Genomic DNA, 16,646 nt, shown 5'->3' with positions numbered 1-16,646 from the left:
AGCAAGGGGCATGTGTGTTTCCAAGGCTTCCAGCCCATTCAGGGACAGGCGCAAGGGACTCTCTCAGCAGCCACAATGACCCAGCAACTCACCTTGTGTGGGGCTTCACCACACAGGAACTGCAGCTAGTAACACAGTGGGGTCCCCTCTCAGCAGCCCACCCAGCACTCCTACCCCCTGCTCCCTGGCGCTCGCACTCACCAGCGGGCTTGCAGCGTGGCTGGGGTGGGGAGCTCTGACGATGTTCACAAACAGCTCTTGGGGTCATCCCAGGAGCCACTGGCTATGCTGCCCCTGCCCACACCTGTCCCCCACGACTCTTCTCTTTCACCCAGCAATGGGATAGTGAAATTAATGAGGCTATCGGTGAGCTCTCTTTGTTCTGAAAGCTAAAGCAGAGCCAGGCAACAAGACCTGGACCTAAACCCAGGCCCTGCCGTTTATTCACTGTGTAACCTCAGGCTTGTGACTTAGATGCTCTGAGCCTGAGGGTAATAATAGTAGTCACCTCACAGGAAGATGCAGTGAGATAAGCAAAGGCTCTCAAACGACCTGTGGTGAAAAAACAGCTTTTAAAAATCGTTCTGATCTGTCACGGAGGGATGCTTTTGTACAATGCACCGGGGACACACTTGGAGATGGGCTGCAGCCAGGTCAGATGGCTGGGAAAGCTCCCCCGCACTTACTTACTCTCCACTCCTGAACTTACTCTGGCCTCAGGGCAGTCAGTCCATGGACCACAGGCCACACTGAAACAGCACACGCAAGCTGCCCATCACAGTGCCTGGCATGAGCAGGTGCTGAGGGTGAGAGCTGGCATTGCTCTTTTCTTAGGATCCCTTCCATGGTGAGCTGCTGTCAGTCCCTGAGAGCGCCACAGTGGGGCAGCTGCCCCTCTCTGTGTCAGGGGCGGCAGCAGGGCTGGACAGTCAGAGTTGGCTCTACCCGACAGCAGTTCATGGCCAAGGCCATCAGTGGCTTGCCCTCTCTCCTTTTCCCCCACAGGTCACCACAGACATGTACCAGGTGCTGGCTGCCAACACGTACCAGCTGGAGTGCCGGGGCGTGGTCAAGGTCAAGGGCAAAGGCGAGATGATGACCTACTTCCTCAATGGAGGGCCCCCGCTCAGTTAGCAACTGTTGGCCAATGGTGCCAGGCAGCCTGGCCCCCAGAGGCATGGAAGCAGCTTCTCTGTGTGCTGGGGGTGGCGGGAAGCCATGCTCCAGCCCACAGGGCTGCGCTGCTGAGATTTTCCACTTGGACTCCAGAGCAGCTTCTGCCTTTGCTGGTGGGCAGTGGCCTCTGTCCCAGGCCCCGGGGTGCCAGCGTCCTGCGAGCACCCAGCTGACCAAAGATGTTTCCCTCTGTAGAAGACTCTGCTAGACTGGGTCTGAAGCTTGAGTTTTCTAACAGGTGCTGCTGCACAGGTGGAAAGGAGCCGTGGGAATGTGTGTGTGGCACGGCCCAGACAAAGGCAGGGCTGAGGGAGGGGCCTCCGACTCAGCTGGGGGTAGACGGGCTCGACTCTGGCCTGGGAGAGCCTAGGGGCCCCAGGGATCTGCTTTTCTATGTGAGCCTTTAAACTTCAGACAGGCCACCACCCTGCACCTGCAGGGGCTTTGGGGCAGGAGTGCTGGCTTTGGAGGGACTGTGGCCTTCATCGTGGTCCTCTGCCCACACCTCCACGCACACAGACGGTGCCCTAGGAGGGAAACAGAACTAATTACGAGGGGGAGGCAAGAGGACGCCAAGCAAGGAGTGGTGATGCTGAGAAAAATATTTATTAAATAAAACAAGTTCTCCGTGCCCTTCTTTAGACTATGCTATTTGTATGCGTGTAAGAGACACATAAGCAAACGAGGATGCCACTCGGGGGGAGGGCAGGGATCCCCAGTTGTCTTTTTTGTATTTTTTATTTTGTATTATTGAAAGCCTTGGAGATCTCACAGATATGCCAAATTCTATATTTTGTAAATTCTCTATATTAGAAAACAGCTGTGCACAGCAGGGCGTGTGTGCTCATTTGTACTGTGCGTATGTCAGTGTATGTACTGGTGTATATGTGCGTGTGTTCATGCTGTGGAACTGGTCTCACACCGGATGCGTTTCCCTCATTTCAGATTTGGCAGTTTTGGGTTTTCCCAGGTACAACCAGAGCAGTGGGTGTGTGCTTTTGGGGTACCATATGCTCAGATTAAGTAGGAGGATGCATGGACACATTGCCCCATCTTTCTCTGACACATGCACACGTGTGTACACACATGCACACACCCTACTTCCCCTAAGCAAAACGCAGATGGAAAAGGAAAACAAGCTGCTTTCCCATCCCAGGCCGAGCTGGAACCAAGGGAAGCAATCTCATCCTGTGGCAGGCAGTGTGGCACCCTCCACCCTCCGCCCTCCACACCCTGAGATTTCAGACGTTTGTGGCTTACAGAGGCAGCTCCCATGGATTCCAGAGTGCTTACAGAAGGCCGGGTGCTTTGCAGGCTGGGGCGAGGAAGCCAAGCCTCCCTGGCCTACTCAATTGGCCAAGATGCAGGTGGCTCTTCCTGGAGATGTTCACTCAGACTGGGGGATGCAGTGTGCAGCCTTCAGGTTTGAGGAAGGGGAGTGGCCTTGACCTCCACCGGCAAACCAGGCAGAGGAGTGGGTAGAGCCCAGCTTTAGAGTCCACAGGGAAAGCTAGCAGGAATTTTGTTTTATTGGGAGGGAGCAGTTAAACATACCAAGAAAAAAATACTATTTTTATAACCTATGAGGAAGGCATTTGGAAAATGATACTCTACTCTAGCACAGAATTCAGTGGAATCCTTAGGGCCCATGTCCAAATCTTTCCATTGCTTCTCAGGTTAGAATAATCTTCACCTCCAACATGAGCTTGGAGGCAATGAGGCAGTGGCTCTGTGCCAGCTGCCACAATGTGACTTTGATGTCTACCTGCACCACCTCTCACTGGGCTCTAGCACCACCCTCCCCTCCCCGCACACCAATCGAACACAGCTCTGAGAAGCAAAGTGTGTGGACCCAAAACTGCCAAGCCTGAGTCTGTCCCGTGCTTCTGCTGCTCCATCCTTTTGAGTTCTGCATTGCCGTCCTGCCGTCGGCCGCAGGAGGCCTGCTTTCTTCCAGCTGTTGTTCTCAAGTTCCCTGCCCCTCCACATCGCCCGCCAGTGGTGTTGGGTTTTTGTTCTGCTTCCAACCTGAGTAAAGTGTGTGTGCTGAGTTCATCCCATGTTCTCCCATGGTCATGGCCTCCCGGCCCCATGAGGACCCCTCTCCCATCCCAGCAGTGACTGGTGACAGCGTGCAGGTGCAGTGCTAGCTCTTCGTTCCCTCTAAAGGGTGTGCACTCTTTTTATTCCTACTCTTGCAAAAACAGATACGATTATGATTTCCCATGGAAATTGAAAAGTCTATTTAAATAATTTAACTATTAAACACTTTCACTGGTAACGTGTCCTGGTCTGATTTGCAGCTTGAGCCAGGGGGGCCTGGCCCTGGGTTGAAAAACAGTGTACCCAGCCTTGGGGGTGCTGGGGAGGGAAGCCGCAGAGGGCAGAGAACTCCCCTGAGCAGGGGACAGCACCTTGCTATAGAGATAATGTTGGCTGAAGACTGCGGTCCTTGTGACGGCCAGTGGGAGAACACTGGTGACCGTAGCAAGAGTCAGTGCATGGGGCTGGGGAGCAGGTGCACCCAGGACAGGAGGCTGAGGAACAAGGGCTGAGTAGGGACCAGAAGTGAAGGGGATACAAAATCCAGGATCAGACCAGAAAAGACCAGGTCCAGGGAAGGATGCTCTTTAACATGTTTGTTTATATGTTGGATGAGCCAAACATGTTTATATGCCACGGGAAAGAAAGGTGAAAACACAGGCATGAAACACAGATAATGGAAAGGACCCAGACAGGTGAGTGGGGACAAGCTGCAGGCCAGAAGTGATTTGACCTGCATAGCTAATAATGATGGCACTCTCTGTATGCCACACTGGGATATGCACCATACAAACATTATCTCATTTAATCATACTGATGAAGGAACTGAGGTACAGAGAGGTTGAGTTATTTGCCTAAGGCCACACAGCTAGTAATATACAGAGATGAGTTTCAGAGCAGGCCTGTCTGCCATCAAACCCCATGCAAGGAACCTCATGTAGACCTAGGACTCCTCTCCCCGCTGAGAGGAAGGGAGAGGTGGTAGGGGAGGCAGGGTCCCCTGTCAGCACTTCCTGCCTGCTGTGCCATCAAATGCCGGGTTATATTTGGGTTAAGGAAAGAAATTCAGAGGGGGTTGCTCACACTAAGTTGAACACAGGTGTAAATAAAGGCAGCAGTGAAAAAGATTTCACAGCTTCACTTACCAATAGCCATGTGGAGACATAGATGTGACAGTCCTGGGCATGTGGCCTCCTGCTCCAAAGAAGGTAGACATCATTAGGACTTCAGTGTGCCTGGTGAAAGATGTCATTTTACTGAGGTAAGACTTTAAGTCTGAGAAATTTTCATGCTGGAGTACAGTCATTAGAAAAGGAGACCAAATGATAAAATATTCAAACTTGAGGGGCCAATTGGCCTACATGGGAACCTCAGCTCCTGAAGAACTTCCACTCCGCTGTAGCCAGTAGAGACTGGGCCCTCAGGCAGGCTCCATGAAACCACGCGTGTAGATACCAAGGAAATGCAACTCAAAACCATCAAAAGCCCTTTCCAACCCCATCCCCACTGAGCTAGTCCCAGAGAACCTACTTGTTTCTCCCTTACGAGGGTCTTTTTTCCAAAAGCATATTCATATCTAGAACACTAATAAGCAAAGTTTATTTGAAAAGATGCTTTTGATAGGTGGGTGAGTTTTGAACACCACTTTAATGCCCACTGACAGCAAACATCACTAAAACCAAGATCAGACTTCAGCCAACATGGTGATGATTTGACTGTGGTGTGATGTTAGCAGCTAATTAGTGGGAAGACAGTGAATCCTGGTGCATTGGAGAGGCTGAAAATAAATATTCACCAGCTAGCCACATTACTCTTAAGACATTCAAAGTTAGAAATACATTCACAGAACTTTTCCAAAAGTGAAATTACCTGAGTGGCATGTAGTTAAATGCCAGGAGCTGCGGGTTTTCCATGCTGCTGCAATGGCCACGAGCTGTTCATCAGCGGGATATGAGCTTCCTGGAGCCTGAAAAAGGTGCTGAGCCCTGGTCCCTGCAGGGCAGGAAAGCCTTCTCAGGCATTTCAGCATATAGTGCTCACAAGTGCTGAGCAGATTCTCACTGCTGCCTGAACAAAAGAATGACGATGGCAGTGACAAACACGCTCTGAAATCCGGCAGCTTTTGAATTTGTGTAAATCCAAATCACACACTAAAGAGAGCAAATGCTGTCCAGTTCACCTTCAGAGGGAAGGGACTGACAGGGCTTGGCCATGCTGGCCCTGGCTGCCCACTGCAAGGCCCCCATCACTGAGCACAGGATCAGGAGGAGGGTTGGAAGGGCTGCTGTTATTTATGGGTGTGGGGAGAGGGAGGGCACAGCAGACCAGAGAGACCATCCTGCTCCGTTTGGATGAACTTCACGGTGTGTAGAGAGCTTCCACATACATTTTCTCACCTGTGCCTCCTCAGGCCTGGGAAGTCATTCAAGAAAGGGCTGGAGCCTTGCCCGAGGCCACCCTGGTACTCAGAGCAGTCCCTATGGCACTAGTCCAGAAGCACTTCTGTTCAGGGTGCCCATCTAGCTGGGTACTGAAGAGCTTGGCAGGAACAGCCGGCTCGCCACTCCTCAAGGTTAACAATAGATGAAATGAGATCTGATGACTAAAGTGGGCTTTTCTTGTCCTTCGAGATTTTCACAAAAGCCGTCTTGGTGGCTTTTCATCCCTGTCTTGGGAAGGAAAATGTGATATTGGCTGTCCTCTTGCCATCTTTCTTTCCCACCTGCAGGGTCCCTGCTTGATGAGACGGACATGAGCAAAGGCAAATGAGGGCATTGGAGTAGCTGGTCTCCAGGCTCTCTCCCTCCACTGGCACTCCCTGAGTCGAAATATTTGTGTCACTCTATCCAATCTTCAAGTGCCAGACCACATGTATGGTGCAAATGTAAACACAATCTAATTAAGATGTTAAGATTTAGAGCCAAAGGCACAGAGACAAATGAGGTAAAAGCATCATGCCAAGGGGGATCTGTGGGAAAATCACCTTCAAACCAAAGTCAGAACCAGCCCTTGCTTTGTCCTCCTGCAGACACCAGTCTGGCCTAGCAGCATTCATGACATCAGCACAGCCAGGGATGTCTCCCTTCGAGGGCCCCATTCAGGAGTGAGGGGTGAGTGGAGATCAATCCAGGTTCACAGAGCAAGCAGAGGGTCCAGAGAGGGAAGGGGAGGAAGACGGTGAAGAGAAGGATAGGATTCACCTGGAGTTGAGGGCCAAGTAGGCAGGCATCCTGTCCCCACGAGATTCCCAGCGCCCAACCTCACCCACCCGAGTGTCTAGTGAGCAGAGCTGAGCTACTGAGGGCATTTGCATGCCCAGGGCCTCTCTCTCCTACTGCTACTCCATCAGGGTCAATGAATTTAAAGAGTTCTTACTGGAATCCACAAGGGGGACTATCACTGTGTTTTCCCTTGACCGATTTCTAATTTAGATCCACCTGGAATCTCAGGTTTGTCAGCATCTCTGGTTAGCCTGAGACTAGTTTTCTTATTTTGCAAAATTGCTTCCCCACTTTGTTAGCTATAGTGGCAGTCTCCTCCTGGCTCACATGGGTTTTTTTGGAGCGTGCCTTTTGCCTCAGATTCTTTTAAAAGTCATGTTGCATTTGTGCAATTTAAGAGCACCTTTCAGCTCTCAAGTCCCCAGCATCTGCAATGATACTGCAGCTGAAGGCTGTGGCTGCCTCCCCACACCCCTCACCTTCCCATCAACGCGTGTGCACACTCACGAGGGCCCTTAAGAGTGTGGGCACGAGGGCTGCCACCATCCATGAGCAAATTATAGATCAGATTCGAATGTTCCAAGTCCGGTGCGTTGGGACCAAAATGCTGGTTCCATGCTGGATAGGGCAAGGTTCCTAGAAGCACCTCCCTCACTCACCAGCACCCCAGTGCCTGGGAGACTCTGCAGGTACTGGCGAGCACAGCCTACCACTCCCAGGTGTGTGACACGGGGCTTCATCCTGCTTCCTTCCCTCAGGAGGACTTTAAGGTGGGCAAAGCACCTGGCATACAGCAGGCATTTGGCAAATGTGAGTCCGTCAATCCCCTCTTCTCTCTTGGGATGCACCTCCAGTGCCCTGACCAGAAGTCTGCCCACAAGTGCCTGCCTGCTAGATATTTCAATGGGATTCTTAGTTAAGTGGTGGCTTCTGAAAAGTTTTGTGCAATGATTTATGACATTCAGGGGCATTTGCAATTTAAAAGACTCTTAGCACCTTTAACTGCAACAAGGAAGACCACAACGTGGTGGCAAACGCTTTCCTAGCACTTGATGTGCCAGTCTCTAAGTGCTTTACATTTACGCACTCAATCATCACAACACTGCTTTGCCAAAGGTATGATTATTATCCCCACTTTACATCTGAGGAAACTGAGTAAGTAATTTGCTGAGGTGAAAGATTAATTTGCTGGGGTCACCATGCTAGTAGAAGAGAGAGCCAGGGATGATTCTGGCTCCAAACTCTTAAACACTATTTTACACTGTGAAAAGTTCCCTTCTATTTTTTGGTTAATGTTTTCAGAGGGATCACAAATTCCCTAATCACCTAACAGAATTCCCATTAAATGACATCAAGTCAAAGAATCAACATATTCTGGCATTTTGCTAGGAAAAGCAAATGTTTGGAACACCTAAATCACCAATAATGCTTTTATTTTCCACATCGAGTCATTAATTTATATGTTAGTTCTAGTACAAGTACTAAAATGTATACTTCTTGCCCTAATAGCTAAGGTATACATAAGCTTCACCATACCTCTTGCAGTCATCTGTCTGTCGTATGTCATTGTTATAAATGTAGAGATTTTAGGAAACTATTTTATTCAACCTGGGACATCTATACTGTAGGAGTTAGCACTGACCTGATCTCTTATTTAAGAAGTAATGTGAAGATGGCCAAATAGGAACAGCTCTGGTCTACAGCTCCCAGCCTGAGCGACACAGAAGACGGGTGATTTCTGCATTTCTGTTTGAGGTACCGGTTTCATCTCACTAGGGAGTGCCAAACAGTGGGTGCAGGACAGTCGGTGAAGTGCACTATGCACGAGCCGAAGCAGGGCGAGGCATTGCCTCACTCGGGAAGCGCAAGGGGTCAGGGAGTTCCCTTTACTAGTCAAAGAAAGGGGTAACAGACAGCATCTGGAAAATCGGGTCAGTCCCACCCTAATACTGCGCTTCTCCAACAGGCCTGGAAAACGGCACACTAGGAGATTGTGTCCCGCACCTGGCTCAGAGGGTCCTATGCCCACAGAGTCTCGCTGATTGCTAGCACAGCAGTCTGAGATCAAACTGCAAGGCGGCAGCGAGGCTGGGGGAGGGGAGCCCACCATTGCCCAGGCTTGCTTAGGTAAACAAAGCAGCCAGGAAGCTCGAACTGGGTGGAGCCCACCACAGCTCAAGGAGGCCTGCCTGCCTCTGTAGGCTCCACCTCTGGGGGCAGGGCACAGACAAACAAAAATTCAGCAGGAACCTCTGCAGACTTCAACGTCCCTGTCTGACTGACAGCTTTGAAGAGAGTAGTGGTTCTCCCAGCACGCAGCTGGAGATCTGAGAACGGACAGACTGCCTCCTAAAGTGGGTCCCTCACCCCTGAGCAGCCTAACTGGGAGGCACCCCCCAGTAGGGACAGACTGACACCTCACTCGGCTGGGTACTCCTCTGAGACAAAACTTCCAGAGGAACTATCAGACAGCTGAATTTGTGGTCTCACGAAAATCCGCTGTTCTGCAGCCACCGCTGCTGACACCCAGCCAAACAGGGTCTGGAGTGGACCTCTAGTAAACTCCAACAGACCTGCAGCTGACGGTCCTGTCTGGTAGAAGGAAAACTAACAAACAGAAAGGACATCCACACCAAAAACCCATCTGTATATCACCATCATCAAAGACCAAAAGTAGATAAAACCACAAAGATGGGGAAAAAACAGAGTAGAAAAACTGGAAACTCTAAAAAGAAGAGCACCTCTCCTTCTCCAAAGGAACGCAGTTCCTCACCAGCAACAGAACAAAGCTGGACAGAGGATGACTTTGACGAGTTGAGAGAAGAAGGCTTCAGACGATCAAACTACTCCAAGCTACGGGAGGAAATTCAAAACAATAGCAAAGAAGTTAAAAACTTTGAAAAAAAAATAAACGAATGGATAACTAGAATAACCAATGGAGAGAAGGGCTTAAAGGAGCTGATGGAGCTGAAAGCCAAGTATCGAGAACTATGCGAAGACTGCAGAAGCCTCAGTAGCAGATGCGATCAACTGGAAGAGAGGGTATCGCTGATGGAAGATGAAATGAATGAAATGAAGCGAGAAGGGAAGTTTAGAGAAAAAAGAATAAAAAGAAATGAACAAAGCCTCCAAGAAATTTGGGACTATGTGAAAAGACCAAACCTACGTCTGATTGGTGTACCTGAAAATGACGGGGAGAATGGAACCAAGTTGGAAAACACTCTGCAAGATATTATCCAGGAGAACTTCCCCAATCTAGCAAGGCAGGCCAACATTCAGATTCAGGAAATACAGAGAACGCCACAAAGATACTCCTGGAGAAGAGCAACTCCAAGACACATAATTGTCAGATTCACCAACGTTGAAATGAAGGAAAAAATGTTAAGGGCGGCCAGAGAGAAAGGTCAGGTTACCCACAAAGGGAAGCCCATCAGACTAACTGCTGATCTCTCGGCAGAAACTCTACAAGCCAGAAGAGAGTGGGGGCTGATATTCAACATTCTTAAAGAAAAGAATTTTCAACCCAGAATTTCATATCCAGCCAAACTAAGCTTCATAAATGCAGGAGAAATAAAATACTTTACAGACAAGCAAACGCTGAGTGATTTTGTCACCACCAGGCCTGCCCTAAAAGAGCTCCTGAAGGAAGCACTAAACATGGAAAGGAACAACCGGTACCAGCCCCTGCAAAAACATGCCAAATTGTAAAGACCATCGAAGCTAGGAAGAAACTGCATCAACTAACGAACAAAATAACCAACTAACATCATAATGACAGGATCAGATTCACACATAACAATATTAACTTTAAATGTAAATGGGCTAAATGCTCCAATTAAAAGACACAGATTGGCAAACTGGATAAGGAGTCAGGACCCATCAGTGTGCTGTATTCAGGAAACCCATCTCACGTGCAGAGACACACATAGACTCAAAATAAAGGGATGGAGGAAGATCTATCAAACAAACGGAAAACAAAAAAAGGCAGGGGTTGCAATCCTAGTCTCTGATAAAATAGACTTTAAACCAACAAAGATCAAAAGAGACAAAGAAGGCCATTACATAATGGTAAAGGGATCAATTCAACAAGAAGAGCTAACTATCCTAAATATATATGCACCCAACACAGGAGCACCAAGATTCATAAAGCAAGTCCTGAGTGACCTACAAAGGGACTTAAACTCCCACACAATAATAATGGGAGATTTTAACACCCCACTGTCAACATTAGACAGATCAATGAGACAGAAAGTTAACAAGGATATCCAGGAATTGAACTCAGCTCTGCACAAAGTGGACCTAATAGACATCTACAGAACTCTCCACCACAAATCAACAGAATATACATTTTTTTCAGCACCACACCACACCTATTCCAAAATTGACCACATAGTTGGAAGTAAAGCTCTCCTCAGCAAATGTAAAAGAACAGAAATTATAACAAACTGTCTCTCAGACCACAGTGCAATCAAACTAGAACTCAGGATTAAGAAACTCACTCAAAACCGCTCAACTACATGGAAACTGAACAACCTGCTCCTGAATGACTATTGGGTACATAATGAAATGAAGGCAGAAATAAAGATGTTCTTTGAAACCAATGAGAACAAAGACACAACATACCAGAATCTCTGGGACACGTTCAAAGCAGTGTGTAGAGGGAAATTTATCGCACTAAATGCCCACAAGAGAAAGCAGGAAAGATCCAAAATTGACACCCTAACATCACAATTAAAAGAAATAGAAAAGCAAGAGCAAACACATTCAAAAGCTAGCAGAAGGCTAGAAATAACTAAAATCAGAGCAGAACTGAAGGAAATAGAGACACAAAAAACCCTTCAAAAAATTAATGAATCCAGGAGCTGGTTTTTTGAAAAGATCAACAAAATTGATAGACCACTAGCAAGACTAATAAAGAAGAAAAGAGAGAAGAATCAAATAGATGCAATAAAAAATGAAAAAGGGGATAGCACCACCAATCCCACAGAAATACAATCTACCATCAGAGAATACTACAAACACCTCTATGCAAATAAACTAGAAAATCTAGAAGAAATGGATAAATTCCTTGACACATACACCCTCCCAAGACTAAACCAGGAAGAAGTTGAATCTCTGAATAGACCAATAACAGGTTCTGAAATTGTGGCAATAATCAATAGCTTACCAACCAAAAAGAGTCCAGGACCTGATGGATTCACAGCCGAATTCTACCAGAGGTATAAGGAGGAACTGGTACCATTCCTTCTGAAACTATTCCAATCGATAGAAAAAGAGGGAATCCTCCCTAACACATTTTATGAAGCCAGCATCGTCCTGATACCAAGGCCTGGCAGAGACATAACCAAAAAAGAGAATTTCAGACCAATATCCTTGATGAACATTGATGCAAAAATCCTCAAAAAAATACTGGCAAACCGAATCCAGCAGCACATCAAAAAGCTTATACACCATGATCAAGTGGGCTTCATCCCTGGGATGCAAGGCTGGTTCAACATATGCAAATCAATAAATGTAATCCAGCATATAAACAGAACCAAAGACAAAAACCACATGATTATCTCAATAGATGCAGAAAAGGCCTTTGACAAAATTCAACAACCTTCATGCTAAAAACTCTCAATAAATTAGGTATTGATGGGACATATCTCAAAATAATAAGAGCTATCTATGACAAACCCACAGCCAATATCATACTGAATAGGCAAAAACTGGAAGCATTCCCTTTGAAAACTGGCACAAGACAGGGATGCCCTCTCTCACCACTCCTATTCAACATAGTGCTGGAAGTTCTGGCCAGAGTAATCAGGCAGGAGAAGGAAATAAAGGGTATTCAATTAGGAAAAGAGGAAGTCAAACTGTCCCTGTTTGCAGATGACATGATTGTTTATCTAGAAAACCCCATCGTCTCAGCCCAAAATCTCCTTAAGCTGATTAGCAACTTCAGCAAAGTCTCAGGATATAAAATCAATGTACAAAAATCACAAGCATTCTTGTACACCAATCACAGACAAACAGAGAGCCAAATCATGAGTGAACTCCCATTCACAGTTGCTTTAAAGAGAATAAAATACCTAGGAATCCAACTTACAAGGGATGTGAAGGACCTCTTCAAGGAGAACTACAAACCACTGCTCAATGAAATAAAAGAGGATACAAACAAATGGAAGAACATTCCATGCTCATGGGTTGGAAGAATCAATATTGTGAAAATGGCCAAACTGCCCAAGGTAATTTATAGATTCAATGCCATCCCCATCAAGCTACCAATGACTTTCTTGACAGAATTGGAAAAAACTACTTTAAAGTTCATATGGAACCAAAAAAGAGCCCGCATCGCCAAGTCACTCCTAAGCCAAAAGAACAAAGCTGGAGGCATCACGCTACCTGAATTCAAACTATACTACAAGGCTACAGTAACCAAAACAGCATGGTACTGGTACCACAACAGAGACATAGATCAATGGAACAGAACAGAGCCCTGAGAAATGATGCCGCATATCTACAACTATCTGATCTTTGACAAACCTGACAAAAACAAGAAATGGGGAAAGGATTCCCTATTTAATAAATGGTGCTGGGAAAACTGGCTAGCCATACGTAGAAAGCTGAAACTGGATCCCTTCCTTACACCTTATACAAAAATTAATTCAAGATGGATTAAAGACTTACATGTTAGACCTAAAACCATTAAAATCCTACAAGAAAACCTAGGCAATACCATTCAGGACATAAGTGTGGGCAAGGACTTCATGTCTAAAACACCAAAAGCAATAGCAACAAAAGCCAAAATTGACAAATGGGATCTCATTAAACTAAAGAGCTTCTGCACAGCAAAAGAAACTACCATCAGAGTGAACAGGCAACCTACAGAATGGGAGAAAATTTTTGCAACCTACTCATCTGACAAAGGGCTAATATCCAGAATCTACAATGAACTCAAACAAATTTACAAGAAAAAAACAAACAACCCCATCAAAAAGTGGGCAAAGGACACGAACAGACACTTCTCAAAAGAAGACATTTATGCAGCCACAAAACACATGAAAAAATGCTCATCATCACTGGCCATCAGAGAAATGCAAATCAAAACCACAATGAGATACCATCTCACACCAATTAGAATGGACATCATTAAAAAGTCAGGAAACAACAGGTGCTGGAGAGGATGTGGAGAAATAGGAACACTTTTACACTGTTGGTGGGACTGTAAACTAGTTCAACCATTGCGGAAGTCAATGTGGCGATTCCTCAGGGATCTAGAACTAGAAATACCATTTGACCCAGCCATCCCATTACTGGGTATATACCCAAAGGACTATAAATCATGCTGCTATAAAGACACATGCACACGTATGTTTACTGCGGCACTATTCACAATAGCAAAGACTTGGAACCAACCCAAATGTCCAACAACGATAGACTGGATTCAGAAAATGTGGCACATATACACCATGGAATACTATGCAGCCATAAAAATGATGAGTTCATGTCCTTTGTAGGGACATGGATGAAACTGGAAAACATCATTCTCAGTAAACTATCGCAAGGACAAAAAACCAAACACCGCATGTTCTCACTCATAGGTGGGAATTGAACAATGAGAACTCATGTACACAGGAAGGGGAACATCACACTCCGGGGACTGTTGTGGGGTGGGGGGAGTGGGGAGGAACAGCATTAGGAGATATACCTAATGCTAAATGACGAGTTAATGGGTGTAGCAAAACAACATGGCACATGGATACATATGTAACAAACCTGCACATTGTGCACATGTACCCTAAAACCTAAAGTATAATAAAAAATAAAAATAAAATAAAATAAAAATTTTCGGTAAAAAAAAAAGAAGTAATGTATATTACCTTTATATATATTCCTTATATATTTAAACGTATTTCCATGTTATCCAGCTTAAAATCACATGGTGGTTAAGAGCATGAGTTCTGAGTCAGTTACATCTGGACTGAAATCCTGATGCTACCACATGGGTTAGGTTGTGATTGTGGTCAAGTGACTTAACTTCTTCATGGCTCAGGTGGCTCCTTTTTAAAAAAGAAAACCTTCATAAATGCTTTCAGTAAAGACGACATGCTTAGCATAGTGCCTATCACACAGTATACATTGGCATTTCCCCCTTCATGTCTGCTTCATCTGTTCACACTGCTGCTAAAACAGTAAGAACCCAGCTGTTGTCAGTCACACACACATTCCCTAAGAAGTTTCCTTCTGAGATGCACTGTGGCATAGAAAAATGAGCACCAACTTTTAAGCGACTTAAACCCAACTCCAAATTTGAACTTCACATCCACCACTAAGTGTCATATCATACGAAGACAAGTTCTTGACCTGAGTCTTGGTTTCCTCAAATGAAAATGAGATAGTGCCCCCTCCACCTCATGCTGCCACAAGGATTAACTATGGAGAACCCAGCACTGGCCCACAAAATGAGCTAATAAGCATCCTCCTCATTAGTCCTAGGCACTGGAGGGATTCAAAGTAAAGATGAGATACTTTGTTCATCTTTAGGCAAGGTCCTCTGTAACCCAACCTCAAAGAAAAGTGCTGGCACAAAGAAGGTAAGCAAGCAAGACAGAGCTGGGGAGGGGACACCAGGAGCAAATGGGGAGTGGAATGCCTGAGTCCTGCTTTCCGTTGTCAGATGGCGCCTGAATGTGCTTTCTGTTGGGTGATGCTTGTATGGCTGTGCTGTGAAATGCAGGAGAAAGGGGTGAATGTAAACTGTGGGTGGGTTTGGGCTGAAAATAGTTTGTTGCCAAGGAAACACAAAGAACGATTCATAAGGCTAGGATATTGTTTTCAAGAACTCTGAGAACTAAGGCTGATCTCTGAGTCTCCTAAAACTCCCAATTGTGCTGAGATAACTGATTACACATCAGCATTGCCAACGCAGAAGAAACCTGAATGCCCAGTCATCAACACCACTCACTGTTAACAAGCAGAAGGATGCGCGCCACGTGGCTTCCAACCACACAGTGTTTCCACGTTTCTTTCAATTTCATCTGCTAAATAACCTAGAAAACTCAGCCACTCAAGAAAGAGACAAGAGTGGCAGCCAGTTTTTCTCTATGAAAAACTCGATGCTTAAACAAGAGACTCCAATCTGCCAACATTCAACAGCAGCCCCAGAACATTAATGATCACACACCTCCAACCTTACCGGTAATGCTCAGAGTGACAGTCTCAGCTCACTCAGCCCTTTTACACAAACTCAATCACAACCCTTGGAGCTGGGTTTCTTTTGTTAACTTTTAGCGAGGATATTACTAAAGCCAATTTAACCCTAAAATCAGACCTTACTTTACCACAGCATTTTTAGGGAGAAAGACTTTGGTTCCTTAGAGATAATAAGGCAGAAAAATACTATAAAGCATTGAACATAGACAAAGAATGTGGCCCTAAAGAGTGACCTATAACTTGTGGTAAGGCTAAGTGTTCAATGTGGTTTTGAGTGGTGGCTGCTCTTGAATGTATGTGTTCTTTTACCACACATTCCACAGAAGTTCTAAGTCTTACAGTGAGCCGAAAGTCATAACAAGGAAGGTGTACACACACACACACACACACACACACACAGCTTTGTTCAGAGTTCCTTGGAAACCCAACAGCTCAGAGTACGACCTTAGGTCACTTAGTAAACCTTTTGAAATAAAGACCAAGCAATTGCCTTTTAGGGGAGCAGCTGACCTCAGGAGCCATGGAGGTTAGGTTCCTTATGACAAATTCTGGTCTCTGTGGAGCCCTGATAAAGTAGGAGTCTAATGGGGTTCCACACGTGGCCTAACAGAAATGGAGCCATCCATCTCTCCACACTAGATTCCACTGTGGAGACCACATTTACTGCAATATAAATGTGCTAATCCAGGGATAGCACACTCACTTTCGATCTTATAAATTACAGAATTGGGTAAAGGTTCTCCATGTCTTAAGGCATTTGTCTCAAATGATTTTCAAGCTTAATACTTGTTTTCAGCTTAGGATTCTTACTTACGAGAACAAAATCCTTTATTAACCACATCTACACAAATCCCCCAAATCCTGAAATGGAAGCCTTTGAAAGCTGGTACAAGGTAAGGATCCAAGGCACAGTCATAACATGTAAATGTGCGAAAATCGAGAATTCTGTTCATTTTAGCACTTCACAGGACCCCCAGTGAGAACATCTTTACTAGAAGGCATCAGGAA

The 16,646-nt window shown here is 45.9% G+C and overlaps 1 protein-coding gene and 1 long non-coding RNA gene across 4 annotated transcripts in view; one reads left to right on the top strand and one right to left on the bottom strand.

The window, feature by feature from the left end:
* ADCY5 (adenylate cyclase 5) overlaps positions 1 to 3,457 on the top strand; it is a 170,122-nt gene extending 166,665 nt beyond the window's left edge. For all 3 annotated transcript variants that reach the window (XM_055260679.2, XM_055260678.2, XM_055260681.2), the window contains one exon: positions 1,006 to 3,457. In XM_055260679.2, the coding sequence (XP_055116654.1) occupies positions 1,006 to 1,134 (129 nt within the window). In that variant the 3' untranslated portion in view covers positions 1,135 to 3,457. The remainder of the gene's footprint in view (positions 1 to 1,005) is intronic.
* On the bottom strand, positions 1,567 to 9,065 carry LOC129471710 (uncharacterized). The gene is made up of 3 exons (XR_008653692.2): positions 5,089 to 9,065; positions 4,365 to 4,454; positions 1,567 to 1,703 (listed from the first exon to the last, which is right to left on the bottom strand). It is a non-coding gene; the product is annotated as an uncharacterized lncRNA (long non-coding RNA).
* Between the last annotated feature and the right edge of the window lie 7,581 nt (positions 9,066 to 16,646).

The sequence above is a fragment of the Symphalangus syndactylus genome, chromosome 21, assembly GCF_028878055.3.
Source record: "Symphalangus syndactylus isolate Jambi chromosome 21, NHGRI_mSymSyn1-v2.1_pri, whole genome shotgun sequence".
Taxonomy (NCBI): domain Eukaryota; kingdom Metazoa; phylum Chordata; class Mammalia; order Primates; family Hylobatidae; genus Symphalangus; species Symphalangus syndactylus.
The sequence above is the reverse complement of the archived record's forward strand: the minus strand, read 5'-3'. Positions and strand labels throughout refer to the sequence as shown.